This window comes from Lates calcarifer, linkage group LG1 (genome assembly GCF_001640805.2).
Source record: "Lates calcarifer isolate ASB-BC8 linkage group LG1, TLL_Latcal_v3, whole genome shotgun sequence".
Classification (NCBI taxonomy): Eukaryota; Metazoa; Chordata; class Actinopteri; family Centropomidae; genus Lates; species Lates calcarifer.
Window position 1 is genome coordinate 25632487 of NC_066833.1, and position 19825 is coordinate 25652311.

Sequence of the window (19825 nt, forward strand, 5' to 3'; positions counted from 1 at the left end):
TGTACAGGGTGTACCCCGCCTCTCGCCCAGTGACAGCTGGGATAGCCCCCCCCCGCCCCATTTTAACTTAGATTAGAATGAGGTATTCCAATCTAAGTTAAAATGAGGCTTCAACAGTGTGAATTTGTCCAATCAAGTAGAAATCTTCCCAAGTTAAAACCTTCTTTGTACAAAATCAGCTGAACAGCTGTGGCAGAGGGATAGAATGTCATCCTAAAAAGACTGTAATTCATTTAGTTTTTTAAAGCTGTCATCTAACTTGTTTTTCTGAAGACTTGTTTTTCCCAAAACAAGTTCAGAAAAATATCCTAATATGTTTTCAAGGTCTACATTTATGCTGGTTTATCTGGACATTGCTCAGGGTTAAATGACAGTTCAGTGGTTGGTAAGCTTGATAAATTGTCTGCCCTAAGTGACACTTTCAGTGTCAGGACCTGAATGTATCTATGGTAACAGTGTTTCTCCACAACATCTGAGTCGAGGACATTCACATCATTCCAATGCTGAAGTGTGCTCTCTTAGTAAATAAACGCTACAGAGAGATTGTCAGAAGAGTTGAGGGACATAAGAGTAGCTTTATTTAAAATGTTGTATAGTCACTATTTATTCACTTGTACGCTATTCAAGCAGTGTATATGTCAGTGAATCACCTGTAAAATTCATTATGCACCACTTAGTTGTGACCACACAACCACAATGACAATTAAAGAGTCCATGAGAGCTTAAAATCACAGTTTAGTGCTTGGTACCTGATTACATGAGTAGTGTCCTTCAGCTTTGTTTGTATTCAATGCATCAAGTCTAAATTGAATTCCTAACACTTTTATTTGTTGAAAATTTTCTTGTTGCCTCAATGAAATGACATGGATTAACATGTCATGTGACATTTAAACAATGGACGAACTGGAATGTTGAAAGAATGTCAGAGGAGGCCTTTTTTCTAAACAAAAAACCCAGACATTTTTTCTCCAAAATATATGTATCAAAACAAATCCAAAACTTCAGTCTTAGTTTAAGTTAAAGCAAAATCTTGTTTTAAATGCTGTACAGTGAGTGTACCCAAAATTGCTCAAGGCCATGAGATACTGGCAACATTACCAGAAGCATCAGCATGGCAGCACCATCAGTAACACAACTGTTCATGAATTATAGATAATTCTGATAGGAGTGGCAAAGTGGTTCTGGTTTTGAGCCCCACCTGGAGCTTTCCTCTGTGGAGTTTCTCTGTACCAGTGTTGCTTCTCTTCAGGTACTCCAACTTCCTCCCACAGTCCGAAGACATGCAGGTTAGGCTAACTGGTGAATTGTCCATAGGTGTGAATGGTTGTTTGTCTCTATATGTTAGCCCTGTGATTGACTGGTGACCTGTCCAGTGTGTACCCTGCCTCTCGCCCAGTGTCAGCTAGGATTGGCTCCAGCCCCCCCTGTAACCCTCAAAGGATAAGCAGTATAGATAATGGATGGATAGAGATCTGGTTGTCTGTACTCACTGAAAATTAGTGGATAACTAAACTGTCCATTCTGTAAACATGCCGTTAGGGTTGCATAGCAGCCTGCTAGTTTGCGAAGCTCTCGACAGCGCTTGAAAGCACCTTTACAAGCTAACAAGGATGTTTGGTCAAAGTGCAACTTGTAGTGTCTCCCTACCAAAATGTAACAAGAATTTAAGGCACAATTGTCTAATCTGATATGGTAGCCATTGTGACAGACAAAAAATTGTGTAGTCTGATCCTGACATTAGACCTACCATTGTTGTAGCTGTAGTTGCACACAGTTTTCCTGTACAAGGCAGATTTCATATGGATACTTGGACTTCTTTGTAGCACTGCTGCCGAGTTCCCAAATCTCTGCAATTAGTCTACTGAATGCAGTGTTATCATCAACAGTAGACATGATAGCAACTACAAAATCCTAAATTGTAATAACTAGGAATATTGCTCCATTACAACCACTATAACGTAGACCAGGCCCCTAAAAAGTAGATTTTAAATCATTAAGTTCCTCTTTATCACATTGAATACAGATTGTAACTCTCGAAAGCTAATCTGCTTCATCCTGATTGTGTGGATGTGGTTTGATTGTACTGGTGACATATGCAAACAACCCCTCAACCCCTGTTGCTGGATTCTGGATTTACTGACTTTACTGACTTAGTGGGCTGGTGTATGGATAATAATCTGGTGCCCAATCACTGATGCCCCACAAAACAAAGGATACGATCAGCAACGGTGGAATGCATATCTTGGCAGACTCCTGGTCCATCAAAATCACCAGTAAACATGCCCAGCAGAGATTGCACCTTCCTTGGAAACTGAAGCAAGTAACATTGTCACAACCTTTAACAGAGGCACAGCTGAGAGGTGCTGACATATTGCATCACCACTTGGTACTTCAGGTGCCATAACAGTGACACCAAAGCCCTGCAGAGGGTAGTCAGGGGAGCTGAGAAGATCAGATTCAGGAGCTTCACAATAGCCGATGCCTGCACAAGGCATTGGTCATTGTCAAGGACCCCTCACACCCACTTTACTATTTTTTTTTAATCCTCTGTCATCAGGCAGGTTCAGCCGTATTAGAGCTAGAAACACAAGACTATTGAACTGCTTTCTCCGGCAGGCTGTCAGGCTGCCTAATAGACAATCCATCTCACTGTGACTGGCTGTGGCATAACTTCATATAAGGAAACTTAACTCGCATATTTTATTTCTGGATACCTCCACTAGACATTTTCTCAAATTTTTAGTCAAAAACAGGTGCTTGGGTTTCCTTGTGGAGCGGTGTTTTGATTGATGTTGCTCAAATTGATTGTATCTATATGCTGTAGTATCATGAGCATAATGATTCACATGTGCGTACAACTTGTGATGCAGTGTAGCTACTGTGATTTTTTTTTTAAAGCAGCTTTGCAAGCATTTTGCAAGACACAAAATGGATACACACCATCCAGTTTGGTGGAATGAATAAAAACAATGAATAAAAACATGGCTTTATAAGAAACTTCCACAGCCATACCTTCAATGATTTGCAATGATTTACAACCACATATCATAATCCTCCTTACTGAAAGCAAATGGTACTAACTGTAATACTGCAGATAAATCAGTTGATTGCTTTTCATTGAAATGGCAGTCCTTCCCTGTCTCAGAAATTCTCCAGGATGGGAAAACTACCTTTAACTGACTTTTCTTTCTTTTAATTAAAAAGCTCATTGAAAGGAGATGAATGGGCTGATAACATCACTACCTTTCTCCTGACCTCAATTTGGCTCTGCTCACCTCTGCAAATGAGTCTGGAGAACCTGTCTGTGCGTGAAAACTCATTTTGTTATAATCCATCAAATTAATTCATTAAATCTGGCTGAGAGTTTTTGTTTCTTAATGTTCTGATATGTTCATGGTTGAGGCTTGGGAGCAATGACAGTGGTCAGTTTTGTTAATGGACATGATTTGGGGTAAAAGTGATGAAGGTATGATTTACGAAATGTTATGAGTAAAAAATACTCAGCCATAATAAATGAAGGTGGAGATAATATGAAAAAAATCTAATTTAAAGTGAATGAGAATTATTGTGAATGAGAATGTGACTGCTTTAATTAGGATTATAGCATGACAGAGGCACAAGCAAGCGTGGAGGGAGTTTTTATATTCTTAAGTAAAAGTAGCATTAATACACAGTAAATATTATTTCAGTAAATATTTCATTGCAGTTAAAAGTCCTGCATTGAAAATGTGGCTTGAATAACATATGAATCCACAGTAATGGTAGCTGATGCAAAAAACTGACCCTGTGAGTAAAATACTATTATATATTCATTACCTATTTTACAGGTCCCATAGATTTCTGTAATTTCTTACAAAGAAACTGATATGTAACCATAAATTCATCTGACGGTTTCTGGGGGGACCTCATTAATTAATTTGGTGCAAATGAAGGAAAATATGGTTCAATTGGTATGCTTTAATAATTATATTTTATTACAGTGAATTGTTTGTATTAACTAATAACTGAGTCATAAAGATTTTACTTGTTGCTTTGTGGAAATTTCTATGCAAATCAAAAACTCTTTATAAACCCAACACAAATAATCAAAATATTGTTTACACTTTACCTATAATATCAATACTGTCTTCTAGAACTCAATGCAATAGCTGATTGAATATTCATTAACCAACTGGAAACACGGAAGTGTGTGAATTGCAGTGTGAAGAAGTATGTGGTGGCACAAAACAGAAATTCTTAGCACAGTACACAATGTAGAATCCAAATAGAAAGTTCAGTTATATTCCACCACTAGTCACAAGTACGTCCCCGGCCTTTGCTATGAGGCCCTGAATCAAGACCCAAGTTGGCACCAACAGGTCCAGAGTCAAGTGTGACTCCTAGACTTCAATTCAGATTCTTTTCACCAAATTTAATACTATTTCAAATTTTTAAACAGAGTAACAGTGCTAGAATATGTATTTAACACAAAATTCTCAGGTGCCAGGTACCATGGTATATTTTTCTTATGACTACTATGTGTCTTTTTATCAAATCTGAGTCTAGCTTTGAATTCTCTATTGAAGCCATTTGGGTTCAGCACCAGTTTTACGAAGAGTTAGAAGTAATTAAACCTAAAAGATTTAATTTAGATCTGTGCTTTTTGTTGGCTGAGAAGGCAGAAACACTATAATTTTGGGTGGCAGTGAATTTTCTGGTCACAACCCTGTAGATCCAACCTGAAAATGACATGAGCTGCCTAGGGATATAAAATGTTGATTAAATAATCACCCGACATATTAAAATAACAGTCACCTTACCGGCTTTTTGACTGTCATGCACTTCAACCCCTTGCCCTTCTTCCCATATGGCCCTCCACACACAGACACATAGACACATAGACACACACACACACACACACACACACACACACACACAAACATATACATCCCATCACAACCACCCACCGCTTCACAAAACAGACAAGCTGTGCTTGTTGATAACAAGACATAGACGGCAAGCAGCACTTGAAGCATGTACAGAGCCTACAGTGCTAATGTGATGCATCCATCCTGCATCTGTGGCTCCACTGTGTTGCAATATCTCAGATATACTACTCTGTTTCATACTGAAGAACAAACCCGGGACTTTGCAATAGTTATCTAGACTTGGATTGTTCCATTATTTCTTTTATTAATATACTATGTACATTATACATGTGATAAATCAATGATATATAAAATGGTACATTTTACTGTGATTCCCTTCATACTCGGCATACATACAAACATACGTTTATATACAAGAGTGTAAACGTTTATCCACTCAACAGCTCCACTGCCACAGAATGTAATTACTTCAGTTAATAATATATTCAGGTTCACTTTATCCAGCTCTGCCTATACTACATACTAACAACAATTAGGTGAAAAATCCTCACAACTCCAACTCTATATGCTTTGTATCATGATAAACAGTTCTATTACCAAATTTCCCTGAAATATTAAAGCTGAAAAGTATTTAAAAAAAAATACAAATTTTTAACACTATAATAAAAAAGCAAGTTGGTAGTAGTAGCCATGGCCAAAAAAGCTAGGGACAGACAAGGAGGCCTGGCTGCTTCACCGACCCTCTGCAGCTGCTTTGAATCTATTTGAATGGTTAAAAAAATGGTCTTTGAACCAGAATGCTCCTAATTTAAATAGAACTGCAAATTAGAGCAGGAACCATCAGTATATTACCCACTTTATACAGTAAATTAATATACTGACATACCTCTAGAAAAGATCAAAACCAACCATATGTTAGTCCATCTCTCAAAACTTTTCAACTTCCCTACCCTGTCTATGGCACTCAGCACTGCGCTGTATACATAAAGTAAATCTTTTAAAACAGGTCATATATCTAGCTTTTTTTAAGCTCAGTAATTTCCTAAAATAAGTTACTTAAATATGAGTAAATAGTGAATTGTATAAGGGACTACGTGCTGCTGCAGATGAATACACATTTGTTCCTCCTGTAAATAGCTATGGCAGTAGGATAGGACAGTGTATGTGGGCTTAACTCAAAATAATGCATGTTTTGTTTTTGTGTTCACGGCTATGAAGGATGAAAGGTTCTTTGTGTCTGGATAGTGAAGCTCTACAACAGGCAAATAACATATAACAGGGTAGGAGTATGCAAGGTACACAGGCAATACTTGCTGCTTACAGCATGAGTCATTAGGCAGCGAAAGCAGAACCCTGCGACTTGTGTCTTACAAATCACTGAGCCACTATGTGACCCAACCAATTGTGATAATAATGTGGGAAGTTATTCCACAGGGAGCAGATTCCATCTTGAGCTGTTGGTCTTTTGGTAGCAACAGTCATGCTATCAGCACAGCAAAAGAGCCATCTGTGAACTCACACTAAGTGTATGCACAACAGCCCAACCACATTTATTCTTAATAACTAATTGTGTTACAACAATGGAGGTGTGCGACAGAACATCCTGGAGAATACTGCAGTACACATTAACGGCATCAACAATGCAGGAACACAAATAAAGCAAAAGTCATGTCCATAAGTCTGTTGTGCTGGTGCATGCTGGGAAGGTTACAGTACCTGTACAGTACAGTGCCAACCCCCTAAGGACGCTTCAGTATGTAACAATGGTAACCATCCTCGGACTAGTCAGAGGTTGACAGTACTGCATACAGTCTATTTAGATTTTTCAATTACTAATACATCAACTACAAATTGATGTTGCCCCTATGTCCATATGCATGAGATGACCCTTTTTTTGTGTGTGTGTGAGATGAGTAATGAATCTATTGTTCCTCCATCTGTACTGTACTGCTTTATCTCCCCAGGTTAGTTGCTGAGATTACAGTGTTCATAAACCTTGTGAGCCTTTTTATGCAACCAAAGGACATCTCTCCCTCCTGCTTTCTTTTAATATTCAGTGTCCTGAATAACCGCTGAAGCACAGCATTCCTCCCTGCTTTTATATGACAGAAATGTCAAGTGGTCCCAGCTCCACACTCAAAGCTAGGTGATATATTATCTCTCAAATTCAGCCTTTGGGATATTTATTAGAATATTTCTCTCTGCCAATTCATCATGTAAATGTTGTTCCCGTCAGCCAAAGAGCTCAGTAAAATATTAAATTGAGGCACGGCATGCACTCCATTTCTGTCAACAGATGAGCATGCTAAAGTCAGACAGGTTAGATAAGCTCAATATTCATGTGGCCAAAACCACTGTAAAATAGAGTGTTTGAGACCACTTACGATTGGAAATCCAGTTAGGTTGGGCCCAGTACAAAATTTAGATCACATCAGGCAGGTAATCCACAATATTTTTGAATGAGATGTAAATGGAAAAACAAATTTAACAAGAGGGAAAAAATAGATGTCCTCTCAGAGAGCAGGACAGGCTTAAATGCATCAAGAATACATTTCACAACTTTAGGCCTTATCTACTTTTACCCAGAGAGACAAACTGTTGCCTACAGTATAACACCTGTCACTACTTCTTGTATTCTGTATTCAACACTCCAATTCCAAGCCAATACTGCTATATGGCAAATAGTGGTGATCCATGAAAAGGGGTCAGTTAAAGTACATAGAAAGGGGAGAGAGCAGCGAGCTGCAAAAAAGTGAACTACTTAATATGTTCAATTTGTACACAAATATAGGCACTAAAGTAGAACACAAGTAGAACACAGAAAAGACTTGGATCAGTGGCAGTTCTCCTGCTTGGTGCTCTTCCACAGGGAGCATCAAGACATTTATGCTGACATGTCTCTAGGAAAGGCAGGAAATTATGAGGTAAATGTGTCATACAGTGAAACCTACTCTAATTCTAGGATAAGGGACAAAACCCATATACAATACATAAGTCTTCCTTATGTTGAAAATCAAATTCCTAATTATAAAAAGTATGAGAATACATGAGAATAGTCATGGCATTAATTTCTTATGTTGTGATGAATTTTATATGAATTTATATTAAATGTATTCTCTGTACTTGGAAAACATGTAACTTTAACTTTTAATTCATATGACTTAGAACTGGAGCAGCTGTCTTGAGTTTGTCTGAAGTGTCAGACTCTGAAAACAACTGCATTATTATAAAGTTGAAAAATGGGGTGAAAATGTCCTTTTGTAGAATAGAATCGTTTTCACAAAGCTTACAGCTCTGGTCAGAGGACACTGATTGGCTGGCTTGGTTATGCCATAGGCAATGGTGAAATGTATGCTGTCAGATGCTCAAATCCTCCACCAATAGAGACCACCTCAGGCTGACAGACCAAAATATAACTTATTTTGAAGCTCACAGCATGTGGGTTTACTGGTTTTTATCTTTTATCTTCTGTAACTTTTGCCTACTTTGTTATAATATTGAGTATTATGGACTCCATGGAGTTTATACGTATCCAGGATGGTCTCAAATGTTAAAACGATTTTTGTTAAACCAAAAACAGTATATTTCATATTTATATTTTGTTTATATTTTTCATTTCTTTCTCTTTTTGGACAACACAGCTAACATAGTTCACTTAAGATTTTTTTTTTTTCTTGCTTTTCTTCAGGCAAGTTACAATAAAAAGTTACGTTGTTGTTGCATAGAAGATGTATTTGAAAGTCCAGTGCTAATCTTGGCTTGAATAGTATATTCTTTGCTCATGATCAAAATTAATTAAGTCAGTAATTATCCAGAATTACACATTCACACATATTTAGCTCAGCCTTCCCCATCATCAACTTAGAAAAATAGAAAATAACAGTTAACACAGAAAAAGCAGCTGTCTCCACTTAAAATGTGGTGACATAAAGAAGTGGAGCGAAGATGGCTCTTCCTCATCTCCTATGATAGAGAATGACTAATAAATACACTTGAATCTCTCAGGGCTGAGTACTTTCTCAAGTGCAAACTGTCACACTACCACAAAGATCTAAAGATAATAATTAATTCAGTTTTCAATTCAAGAGAGAGAGAGAGAGAATAGTGACAGAAGAACATAGCATAACATGGATCATGAAAAAAAAAAAAAAAGTAAAGTGATACCAATAATACAGTAGTAGTAATGATAGTGTAATAAGTAGTAATAGCAATAATACAGAAGTATAGTAATAATAGCAGGTGTTGAGTGGAGTTGTAGGAGCAGCAGGAGACTTGTCATCACAGATCAGACTCTACAGCTCCAGAGGTAGAAATACCTGCAGAAAGAGACAGAAGAGGAGAGAGAGACGGAAGAGCACAATACTACGGGAAAGGGAAGATATTGAGTTAGTAACATGTTTATGGGATATGAATCTATACTGTGGAGAGAGAGAGAGAGAGAGAAGCTCAGTGTGGCCTATAGCAGCATAACTAAGGGATGGTTCAAGCCTGAGCCAACCCTAACTATAAGCTTTATCAAAAAGTGCAGAGGGCGTCTGCGTCCCAAACTGGGAGAAGGTTCCAAAGTAGAGGAGCCTGATAGCTGAAGGCTCTGCCTCCCATTCTACTCCTGGAAACTCTGGGAACCACTAGTAAACCAGTATTCTGGGAGCACAATGTTCTAGTGGGATTGTAGGGGACTACAAGATCTTTAAAGTATGATTGGTGCCTGACCATTGTGCCTGCTTTGTAGGTGAGGAGGAGGATTTTAAATTCTATTCTGGATTTGACCATGAGCCAATGTAGAGAAGCTAACACAGGAGAAATATGGTCTCTTTTTCTAGTTCCTGTCAGTAATTGTGCTGCAGGATTTTGGATCAACTGCACAGTCTTTAGAGACTTGAATGTAAACAAAGTGTGCAGGAGGAATACAAAATATGTGCTCTGTGAATAATTGTTTCAGTGCACTTCTTTAATTGATCTCCTTGCTCCCTGGGTTGGCTGTGGCACAGGAAGTAGAGCGGGTCATCCTCAAGGTTCCCCCTAATTTTTCATGCGTCTGAGCATACACACAAACTCCCTGAGAATTCCTTGGACCACTGTAAGCAACATCAGACATGCGCGATGTCGCACACTGTCATTTTATGTGCTACATAGTTTTGCTGTGTGCGGAGAAAGTGGGAGCAATGCGCGATTGTGCAGGCGCGCAGCTTAGAGGGAACACTGGTCACCCTCCAGGAAGCTCAGTGGTTTCAATCCCTGGCTCCCCAAGTCCCACTCCAACTGAACCCCAAATTGCTCCTCATGTATCATTTGTGTGTGTTAGAGTGCTTTTAATGTGGAACAAGCACTGCATGAATGTGTGGGTGAATGTGACCTGTAGTGTCAAGTGCTCTAAGTGGTCAATATGACTAGAAAAACTCTATGTAAGTGCAGTCCATTTACTTATTACTTACCTTATTTAACAGATATAGGACTTACCTCAAGGTCTCCTTCTGCACTGATGCTTTAGTGTTGTGTTTAGTAAGCAGCTTTGAATAAAAGCATCTTTCAAATTATTAAATGTAGCATCATTCTGATCCATCGCAGCATCAAAATAAAATTTGTTCCTTGCTATCACCCTCAGCATGATACTCTCATGTATCCACATCCCTAATTACCTTCCAGCATCTGCCCTCAGACTCACTGATATTATGAAAGACCCACCTTCCTAAAATTTGACAACCAATCATTTCATGACATAAAGACACCTTCTCCAGTGCTACCAAGAAATTCCATTAGTATGGTAATATACTAAATACAGCTGTTCCTTGCTGTTTCTTCCTAATACTTTTACCTCCTAATGGCAGCGTACAGTTCAAAATCAGTACACGACATACATGCAGGCACTTCCATACATAGCTTAATTGGGCATGCAGGATGGAGTTTCCATCCCCATACCTCATTGCTCAAGCCATCGAAACTACGCTGCAGAATGGCCGCATTTGAGGTCATTTCCTTCTCGGCATGTCCACACAGTAACATGAGGTCAGCAGTCAGATGGTTATACATCAACATATTAAAACAAATGATGATCTGACAATTCTGTAAACAAAAAGATTATCACATAATCTAGTGAAAGAATGGATGAAAGAATAAAATCAGAAATTGTGAAAAAAAATCATTTTATTATTATCATTATTATTATTTATCCATAGTCATGTGTTTCAAAAGAAAGATTTTTTTTTTCTTTTCTGTTTTTCATAAATTCCTGTATGATGAAAAATTCCAGGAAACCAATTGTTAGTTATCCATGGAAATCTGTGGACTCATTTTCCTTTGTGTGATGCATACATGTTGGATTGTGCCAGCAGTCCTGCTTTTGATTGACATGCACTAAATTGTCTGAAACACAATGCTTAATGCTGGAAAAACAGCTGGCTTCAGAAGCTTTGCCTCTCGACCTGAAGGAAGTCACACTGTGATAAATATCAGCTGCCTTTTTATGTCGCAGGTATGTGTTGCCTCTGTGTCACAGAAGTTATTCCATTCAAATGTTTGTGCCCCAGCTGCTTTGGCTTTTCTCATGTTTTGCTACAAACTGCATTTTTTTCAGAACATAACATGGGCATGGTTCTATTTTAATTTTATACAATCCAATTCAATTAAATTTTATTTATATCTCGCTGAATAGCAACAAAAGTAATCTCAAGGCACTTTTCATAGACAGAAGGTCTACACCATACTCTTTAGATTATTATAATTAAAGAGAGAGACCCAACAGATCCCACCATGAGCAAGCACTAAGCAACAGTGGCAAGGAAAAACTTCCTTTTAAGAGGCAGAAACCTCGAGCAGAACCAGACTCAGGGTGGGCAGCCATCTGCCTTGAACGGTTGGGATGAGAAAAAGAGAGAGAGTGGGGGGAAGGGGGTGAGAGGTAGAGAATAGGGACAAGAGAACATAGCATAATTCAGATTCCATATAAAAATATAAATTGGTATCAGTAAGTATCAGCAGTTAAAATAGTGATTACAAGTAACAGTAATACTAGAAGCAGCACTAATAATTATATACATGTACCAACTAATCCACTGACTATGATGATACTGTGTGTTGGTACAGCATACAGTGGGGACGAAAGTCTAATTTCAGATGGAGATTATGACACAGATCAGTTGCTGTATAACTCAGTGTGCTTTGTCACCTATGGCCCTTTCTCTGTGCTGTTCAGTTTCTGTAACTGTGTATCTTCATAACAGCGCAATGTTACAGATAGTGGAGTGCATTTCACTAGAAGCAAAATCACATGGTGCTCTCAAAAAGAAAGTGTCATAAATACCATGTGTACTTCAGTTCACTGGAAGATGTAGAGGAAATGCTTTGCCGCCCTTGACAGGTTAGCAGGTGAGATACAGTATCGCTGTTGTCATTGTTGGATTTATTGTGTGGCTTTGTAACCACAGAGCCCTTTGGTATGGTGCTGAAAACAAGACCAAGGCTCAACTAAGACCACCAGGAGTTTTCATTTCTCTGGTGTCAGGAAAAAAGCAAGTCACACACTCAAACACACACACACACACACGTTTGTCCTGATGTACCTTTTCAAGGTACCTCTTCAAGGGCAAGGGCAAACTGATTGTGAACACGGTAAGAAGCTTACATTTGTCCGATCACAGTGATAAAGATTTTACCTAAAACTCCTCTCACCCTTTTGTATTGGAGTGATGATAGAATTGGCATATGGATAATGTTTAGCTACTCTGTGTTGTAAACACCAGTGGCATAGGTCCATCAATCTCTCACTGAACTGAAAGAAAGTGTATATTTCCCACAATCCCCAGTTGTCACTGTAACAAAAACACCAAACTCTGTCTAGAATTCTTGATATTTATTATATTCAAAGTTTCCTCTCCGATTATCAGAGGTGAATACTGGTTTTTAATAACTATAAGACTTTGTCACACGGCGGTGAGGTTTGTCTTGTCTTGGGATTTTGGTCTTGTCATTTCCTGTTTTATTTTGAAGGATTCACTCTCCTCTCGTTTCAGAGCACTTGCCCTTCCTCATGTGTCACCTGTGTGTCCTGATTACTCATTGTCTCCACCTGTTTCCCATTACCTCTGCGTGTTTAAATAGTCTGTGTCTCCTTTGTCTTTTGCCAGAGTGTCTTCTTCTGTTCACCTGACTCACCGCCAGCCTTGTATTCACAGCCACAGTGTTGCCTCAAGTAAGCCATTGTTCCTCTGTAAGAGTGATTTTTTTGTTTGTAAATTTTGATGTCTTAGTTTCTCGCCTTAGCCTTAGAGAACTTTCCTAGTTGTTTGTTTTCCTCCTTTTGGAGCGATTTTGTTTTACTCGTTTATGTTTGTAGCTATCTTAGGTCCTCCGTTTTTTTAGGAGAGAGTTTTATTTAGAGCTTTTCTGGTTTTCCTCCTGTTGGAGCGTTTTTTGTTAAATCTTTTCATAGCCTTTTGTTTGCCTCCTCTGTGAGTGATTTTGATTTGTTCTAACTTTTATTAGCCTCTGTTCATTTTATTTTTTTATTTTATTTTTTTATTTTATTTTTTTTCCTCCTCTTGAGAGTGACTTTTTTTGTTTTTGTTTTCTTATCTGCCCTAGAATAATTTTATAGCCTCTGTTTCTTTGTCACTCAGTGAGAGAACCTTAGTTGTAAATACAGTCTGTTTTATTTACGTCATCTCTGCGTCTGAGTCCTGCCTTTTTAGTCTCGGCCTGACAGACTTGGAAATGGTAAAATAGTTGCATAATGTTCCAATGCTAACCCCTGACCTGGCAAAACATGACAATATAAGGCAGAACTCAGCCCTAAAAAAAATAAATAAATACTTATTTCAAAACGGTAAACCTACTAGTACTGTTGACCAGTAGTACTGAATGAAATGATATATGTAAGGCAATGTAAGGTAGCTTCTTAACCACTATCCACATCTCTAATTGGTTTAGTAATTCAAATAGCATTGGTGTTATGCTTAGTCATGGCTGTTTCCCTCCATTAGAGAATCAGTTGATTCATCAGAGCTTTTTAGGCTCATACAGAATTAACATTGAACTCTCATGTTCAAATCATTGGTCAGATATGATGTCAGGATTCATCAAAGTGGAAGAGATAGAGAGAAATAAATGAGAAGTATATAGCCATCATCAATTCACATTGTAAAAAGGCAGAATGAGAAGGGAAGAGATCTCCTTTACTAAACTTTTGCCAAAGCTTCATCACCACTGGCTGATTTGGTAGCTGATAAATTAGAGTTAAAGGGGTATATTTATGCTAATCTGAGTAGTTTAACTGGCCATTAAGAAGTTACCTCATGTAGAAAATGGGAGGATGATCTTAATTTAAAAACTGATGATGACTGCTGGAAAAGAATATGTGTTAGCAGTCAAAAGTTTTTGTTCAACATTGAATACAGGCAATTACAACATCATTTGTTTGTTATACATTTGTTTCTTAAATATGTTTTGGAATTGTATTCATTTGTTTTCCTTTAAGAAAAAAAGCTGTGGAAGCCTTGACCACTGCTCTTTGGGAACTTTGTTTCTTTTAGGAAGGTTATCCAGTTGCTGATAGGGTATGTTGAATAAAACCCTAATAATGCCTGTGTTTGTTTGGTTAGCTGTGGTTTCTTCCCTGTGCTTTGAGAGGGTGTTTATTGTTGTTGACCTTCACGTTTGATTGAATTCCCTAGAAAACTTGTTACGAGTAGTTGTTATGGGAAAATATGTTGCTTTTTTGCTGTTCTTTTGGTGAGGTGCTTTTAAAAAGCAAAGAAAAGTGAGTGGATATGGAAACAAAGCTAAACATGCTCACTGTGGCAACTTTATCCTGTGCTAATGGCTCAGACAGTTTGTTCAAGTGTTCATAAAATCTATTATGCAGTGATAAAATGTTCCTAATGGTCACTACAGCAGCCTCTGTGATGACAACCTTGGAAACAATGCTGAAACGGAACGGTCATTTCCTAGTATTTGGTCCGAGCAAAACAAACCAGGTTATAGAGACCAAAGAAACTCACTTATTCTTTACTTTTCAGAGTGAAGAATGAGATGAAGATGTGGAAATGAGCTGAATCAGTGTGTGACATTTTGTGATTTGTGGTCAAAGGGCATTTTTGCATATTGATTTGTTTCTCTTGTTTTATTTACCTGGCAGTTCAGTTTCTGGCAGCTGAACTGACTTGAATCAAGACAAACTGGTTTCATATGAATTGAATTCTGTTTGTCGTTGGTTAAATAGTTGATATCAGCTCAGCTATATTTAAGAGATATTTAATGGATTTATTTAATGGCACTGAAATGGTTTTGGACACATAGCAGACATATTCAGACAACTCTTTGTATCACATTTTCACAACAGGGGATGAACACACTCACTGACATATAAAAATGTACACCATCAGGAACATTACAGCACTGACAGCTCAGTGCATCATTGGAAGTCTGAATAATGATCTGATGGACAAATCACAATGGCAAATAATGATCCCTGACATGTAATGAGGGTTGCTCTAGCTAATGAGGCTACACAAAACAGAAACAGCACAAACAAACCAATGTTGATTCTAGACTGGAGGAGAAATCTTCACTATGGAAAATTACTTTTCTGTAACTGATCCAGAATTTTAATAACCAGAAGCCGCAGGGACTGGGTATAGGGATAAAGTTGCAGGATAGAACCAAGGGGATGTAGAGTTGGCAATGCTCCAAGATATTTATCTTTGAATCATACTCCCAATTAAAAGACCTGGAGAGCAAATAGATCCATAAATACACAGATGAGTTTTTTAGTAGCTTGGGGCTCTGTAAGTGAGATTTATTTATAAAACTGCTCTGTCACTGCAAATGAAATAAGACTGCATAATTGATGTAAGGAAGATAAAGACTTTGAGATGGGACCAGAAATGGGCCTGGTCTTCAGAGAATTGTTCTGTCCCATTTACATCTTGAGGTTTTCATCCAATTTAGCAAAGTAAGAACAACTGCGACTTATTAATCCTGTGGGCTTGTTTCAAAATAATTGGAAAAACAATAAAATACAGGTCCCAAATTACAAACTCAAAGCAACAAAAGTGATTGCACCTGTGATTTCCAGGTTAACTGTATGAACAAGGCTATAGAATAATGAACACCACAGCTCCCTCAGTTTTGGCCCTGGGTTATGTCTAATGTAACTTTGATAAGGAACTGAACAAGAAACCAGATAGTGAGAATTCACAGGGATGTAAGAGGATACAGGAGCATCAGTCAACTATTGAACATAGCAGTGCAGCAGTGGTCAGGGGGTATAGGAAGAACCATATTACCAATAACAGTTGGTGCAGTGGCTGTCCTCAAAAAAATATGCAACGCTCAATTCTTGATTTCAGTGACCTTGCATTGAAAAACAGATGGGTAGGTGCTTCTGTCTTGGCAAAAGGATTATGTGTGAAAATTGGTCTTTTCGTAACTGATGAGACAGTGAGACGGATGAAGTCAACCTCTATGGATGGCATCCAAGAAGAAAACCATCAGACACAAAACATTCTTTGCCAAAGAAAGGGAAAAGAGGCCTAACGAATATTGGCAGCACATTCTTTGGTCAGATGAAACCAAAATAAATTTGTTCAGATCAGATGGGATCCAGCATGTCTATGGTGGACCTGGCCGGAACTACCACAGTGAGAGCATAGTGCCAACAGTGAACGATGGAGGGGGGAGTGAGCTAATAGGTAGCTGCATGAGTACAAGAGGTGAAGGAGAAATGACATATATAGATGGTATTATAAAAGTATACCAAATACCGAATGGAAAGATGACTCCCAGTCTTAGGAAGCTTGGCAGGAGAGGAATTTTCCAATATGACAAAAACACATGGCAAAATGATTATGGCTGCCCGCTAAACCATAATGATCTGATTTGTCCATCAGATCATTATTCAGTGATGCACTGAGCTGTCAGGCTGTTATGTTAGTGATGGTGTACATTTTTATATGTCAGTGCATGTTCATCCCCTGCTGTGAAAATGTGATACAAAGAGTTGTGGCCTCTTTATGCCCTCAGATTTTTGCACTGGTTCAGTCAACCCCTGCAGAGCCTCTTGAGCATGAAAGGCTTATTGTAGGGTATTCTGTCTTGCTCAAGGACACTTGAGCAGCTGGATACACTGGGGAAGCCGCTCTCTACCCCATCAGAGATTTCTTACTTAAAAGATTATTTATTTCCTTTGTTTTTCTTCATATGTGGTGCTATTTTAGAGTATTATTTACACAATTCAGCATTTTTTTCATGATGTGTTTCTCTCGTTATGTAGGACATAGGACCAATTGGACCAGACAGGAACTGGAAGGGCATTGGCATCTCTCTGCTGGTTATTTTGGTGGTGCTTTCACTCATTGGATTAGCCATTGTTCTCCTGTCAAAGGGTAAGATACCCAATATATCTGCTCTCAAAAATAATAACGGAAGCATATATGGTAATCAGAAACACACAGTGATCAGATTCATTCTCAGTAATGCTGCATATTGCAAAAAGGGCAGTGTAATACCCTGGACAGATTCAGATACAGCATGTGGGCTTAAATATTCAAATACTGACTCCAAGGATATTTTGGCTGAGTGGCTAGTTTGCAATACTTTTATTGTTTGTACTCATCACAATCATCACAATCTTATGTGATGGCACATTATGTTGTTACAGAGCATTTTTTATATTCATTGTTATCTCTAGCTTGAAATCTTAAAATGCAAAAAGAATTCAATTAAACATAAGGGCGCTCTGCTCCCGAAAATAAACCTGCATGTTTACCTCAATAGCAATCTCAAATAAACTTTAAAAGCACTGTATTGAAACTGTAGAAGAAAAATCTGACATGAGGGCATAATTATCTTGATACATGACACATGGATAGCACAACCAGTACAATAGTTACCCAACAACACCTTCATAGTTCATGGACTGAATAACTACTTTAGTAGTTTCTCAACTTGTATATTTCACAATTTGTATGTGTAGGCTACTGCAATCTCTTCAGTTAGTCTCTCTAACTCTCTTTTGGTAATTCAGTGCAGCACTGAATATACTGTACACAGTATAGAGAAAATATGAGGAGGAGGTAATAAAAAGTGAAGGGACTGTATAAGATAACAATCAATACAATAATCTCAATAATCTCATCAATACAATACATTTGGACTACTTGTACTTTATATTACCATATCATCTCTGTGTTTGTGTGTATATGTGCAGATGGTTTTGATTCACCCTGTGACTTTTCTTATTTATTTTAAGATTTGACATTATTTTTTGTTCTTTGACAGATGATTGGTTGTTGTGGGTACATTGAATGTATCTTTTTCTTCCTTTAGATGATGGTGGCAAACCCTTTGGTTCGCAGTTGACACTGGATGACCTCTTTCAAAGAAACTTCCAAATACATGACCCAGATGCAAAGTGGATTAATGGTAAGTATGTCAAAAACCTAAATGCAAAAATTCATAAATTAAGTAAGCAGTGATCAGGGTTTATGCTGTACAATTTTGTAAAACCTTAGATTACATTCAGTCATAACAGTTTTACCATTTTGTATCTGCACATGACAACTGTGGTACAGTTCAGATGTGGGGATGTTGTGGTATGGTAAAATTACTGGGAAAGGTATGTTATTTTTTGCTACCGACTATAACAAGTGTTATCAAGGCTTTAGATGTCCTCAAAGATATGTGACTGAAGTTTGTTCTCTCTGTTTCAATCTCTTTTTTTCCTGTCCCAGTTGAGCCATGAGACAAATATACAAGCCTTCTGTTTTTCAAATTGGTATTTCTTTTACAGTAGAACATATCATATATCACATATATAGAAATTATCTCATCAGTTGTGTGAAAGGGTAACAAAAATTGGAGATATTTGTGAAATCTTAGAAAGTCTTGCAACAAACGACCCTGCCTTTCAAAATCTATCCACTATAGATGCTGCAAAGAATGATTACTGTTTTAGAGTTAATAAATAAACAGAAGAATATGAATGGCTATGACATACAGATTAGCAGTGATGCAGGAAGACTAAAGAAAAAATAAGAAAAAGTCCACAGTACAAACAACATAAACACCATCTCCCAAGTGTAGGATTTATCTTCAGGCTCAATGTGATATATTTACCCCCACCCATAAAGACTTTTTTCCCCATTTGTTTCCCATTATGTTATCCTGTCTGTTTAGATATTTATTTAAAACGATCACTGAAAATTTAGACAAGAATGATGAATTCATGTGAAATCACACAGATTGGATGAGTTTGTTTTTACCTCTGAAAGGTTCCTCATGAGTGCAATGGTGTCTAAACATACAAACACAGTCCATCTGTTGCACTTTCAAAAGCTACGATTTCATGAACATCAAAAGCTCTAAAGGCAAAGACAGAATATAGTTTACCCTGAAAACCTGAAAACAAACAAATGAAGAATTGACACTTTACAACTAACAGCAGAGAATAATCAACAGATTTAAAGGAATCAAAAGGATACTGACGAGTTGAAGTTAGTTAAGGTTGTTTCTTTTAGAATTTACTTGATCAGACCTTTGATGAAAGCCTAATAATTTCTTTAAGATCTAAAGGATCAGAAAGCAATTCCAAGACTTTAAAGTGAGCCTGTGGATGAGTCTGTTCATGCATGAACTGGAAACTAGATGTGTCTGTACCCACAATTTTAAAATCCAGCAGAGCCCAACTTGTCCTGCTACTTGATTTGACGTTAAATTTTCATCAGTGAGTCATTCCTTCTTAAAAGGGAACAATATATGTTTGCTTTAGACACAAGGAAAGGCTTTCTCTCTAATAAAGGGAAGTTGAGAGATCAAACAACAGCTAACATCAGCTTGCTAACATGCTCACAGTGACACTTTGAACAAGTTGATGTTTAGCAGGATTAACCTTAACCATGTTCACCATCTTGCATGTTAGCATTTGTATAATATAAATACACAAAATAAATACAGTGTCAACG

At 37.7% G+C, this 19825-nt stretch overlaps 1 protein-coding gene across 1 annotated transcript in view; it reads left to right on the top strand.

Annotated features, from left to right (window-relative positions):
- Positions 1-19825, top strand: part of LOC108884619 (inactive dipeptidyl peptidase 10-like) — a 97820-nt gene that overhangs the window by 39162 nt on the left and 38833 nt on the right. The window contains 2 exon segments of the mRNA XM_018678619.2: positions 17137-17248; positions 18192-18287. Of these exon segments, the coding sequence (XP_018534135.1) occupies positions 17137-17248; positions 18192-18287 (208 nt within the window).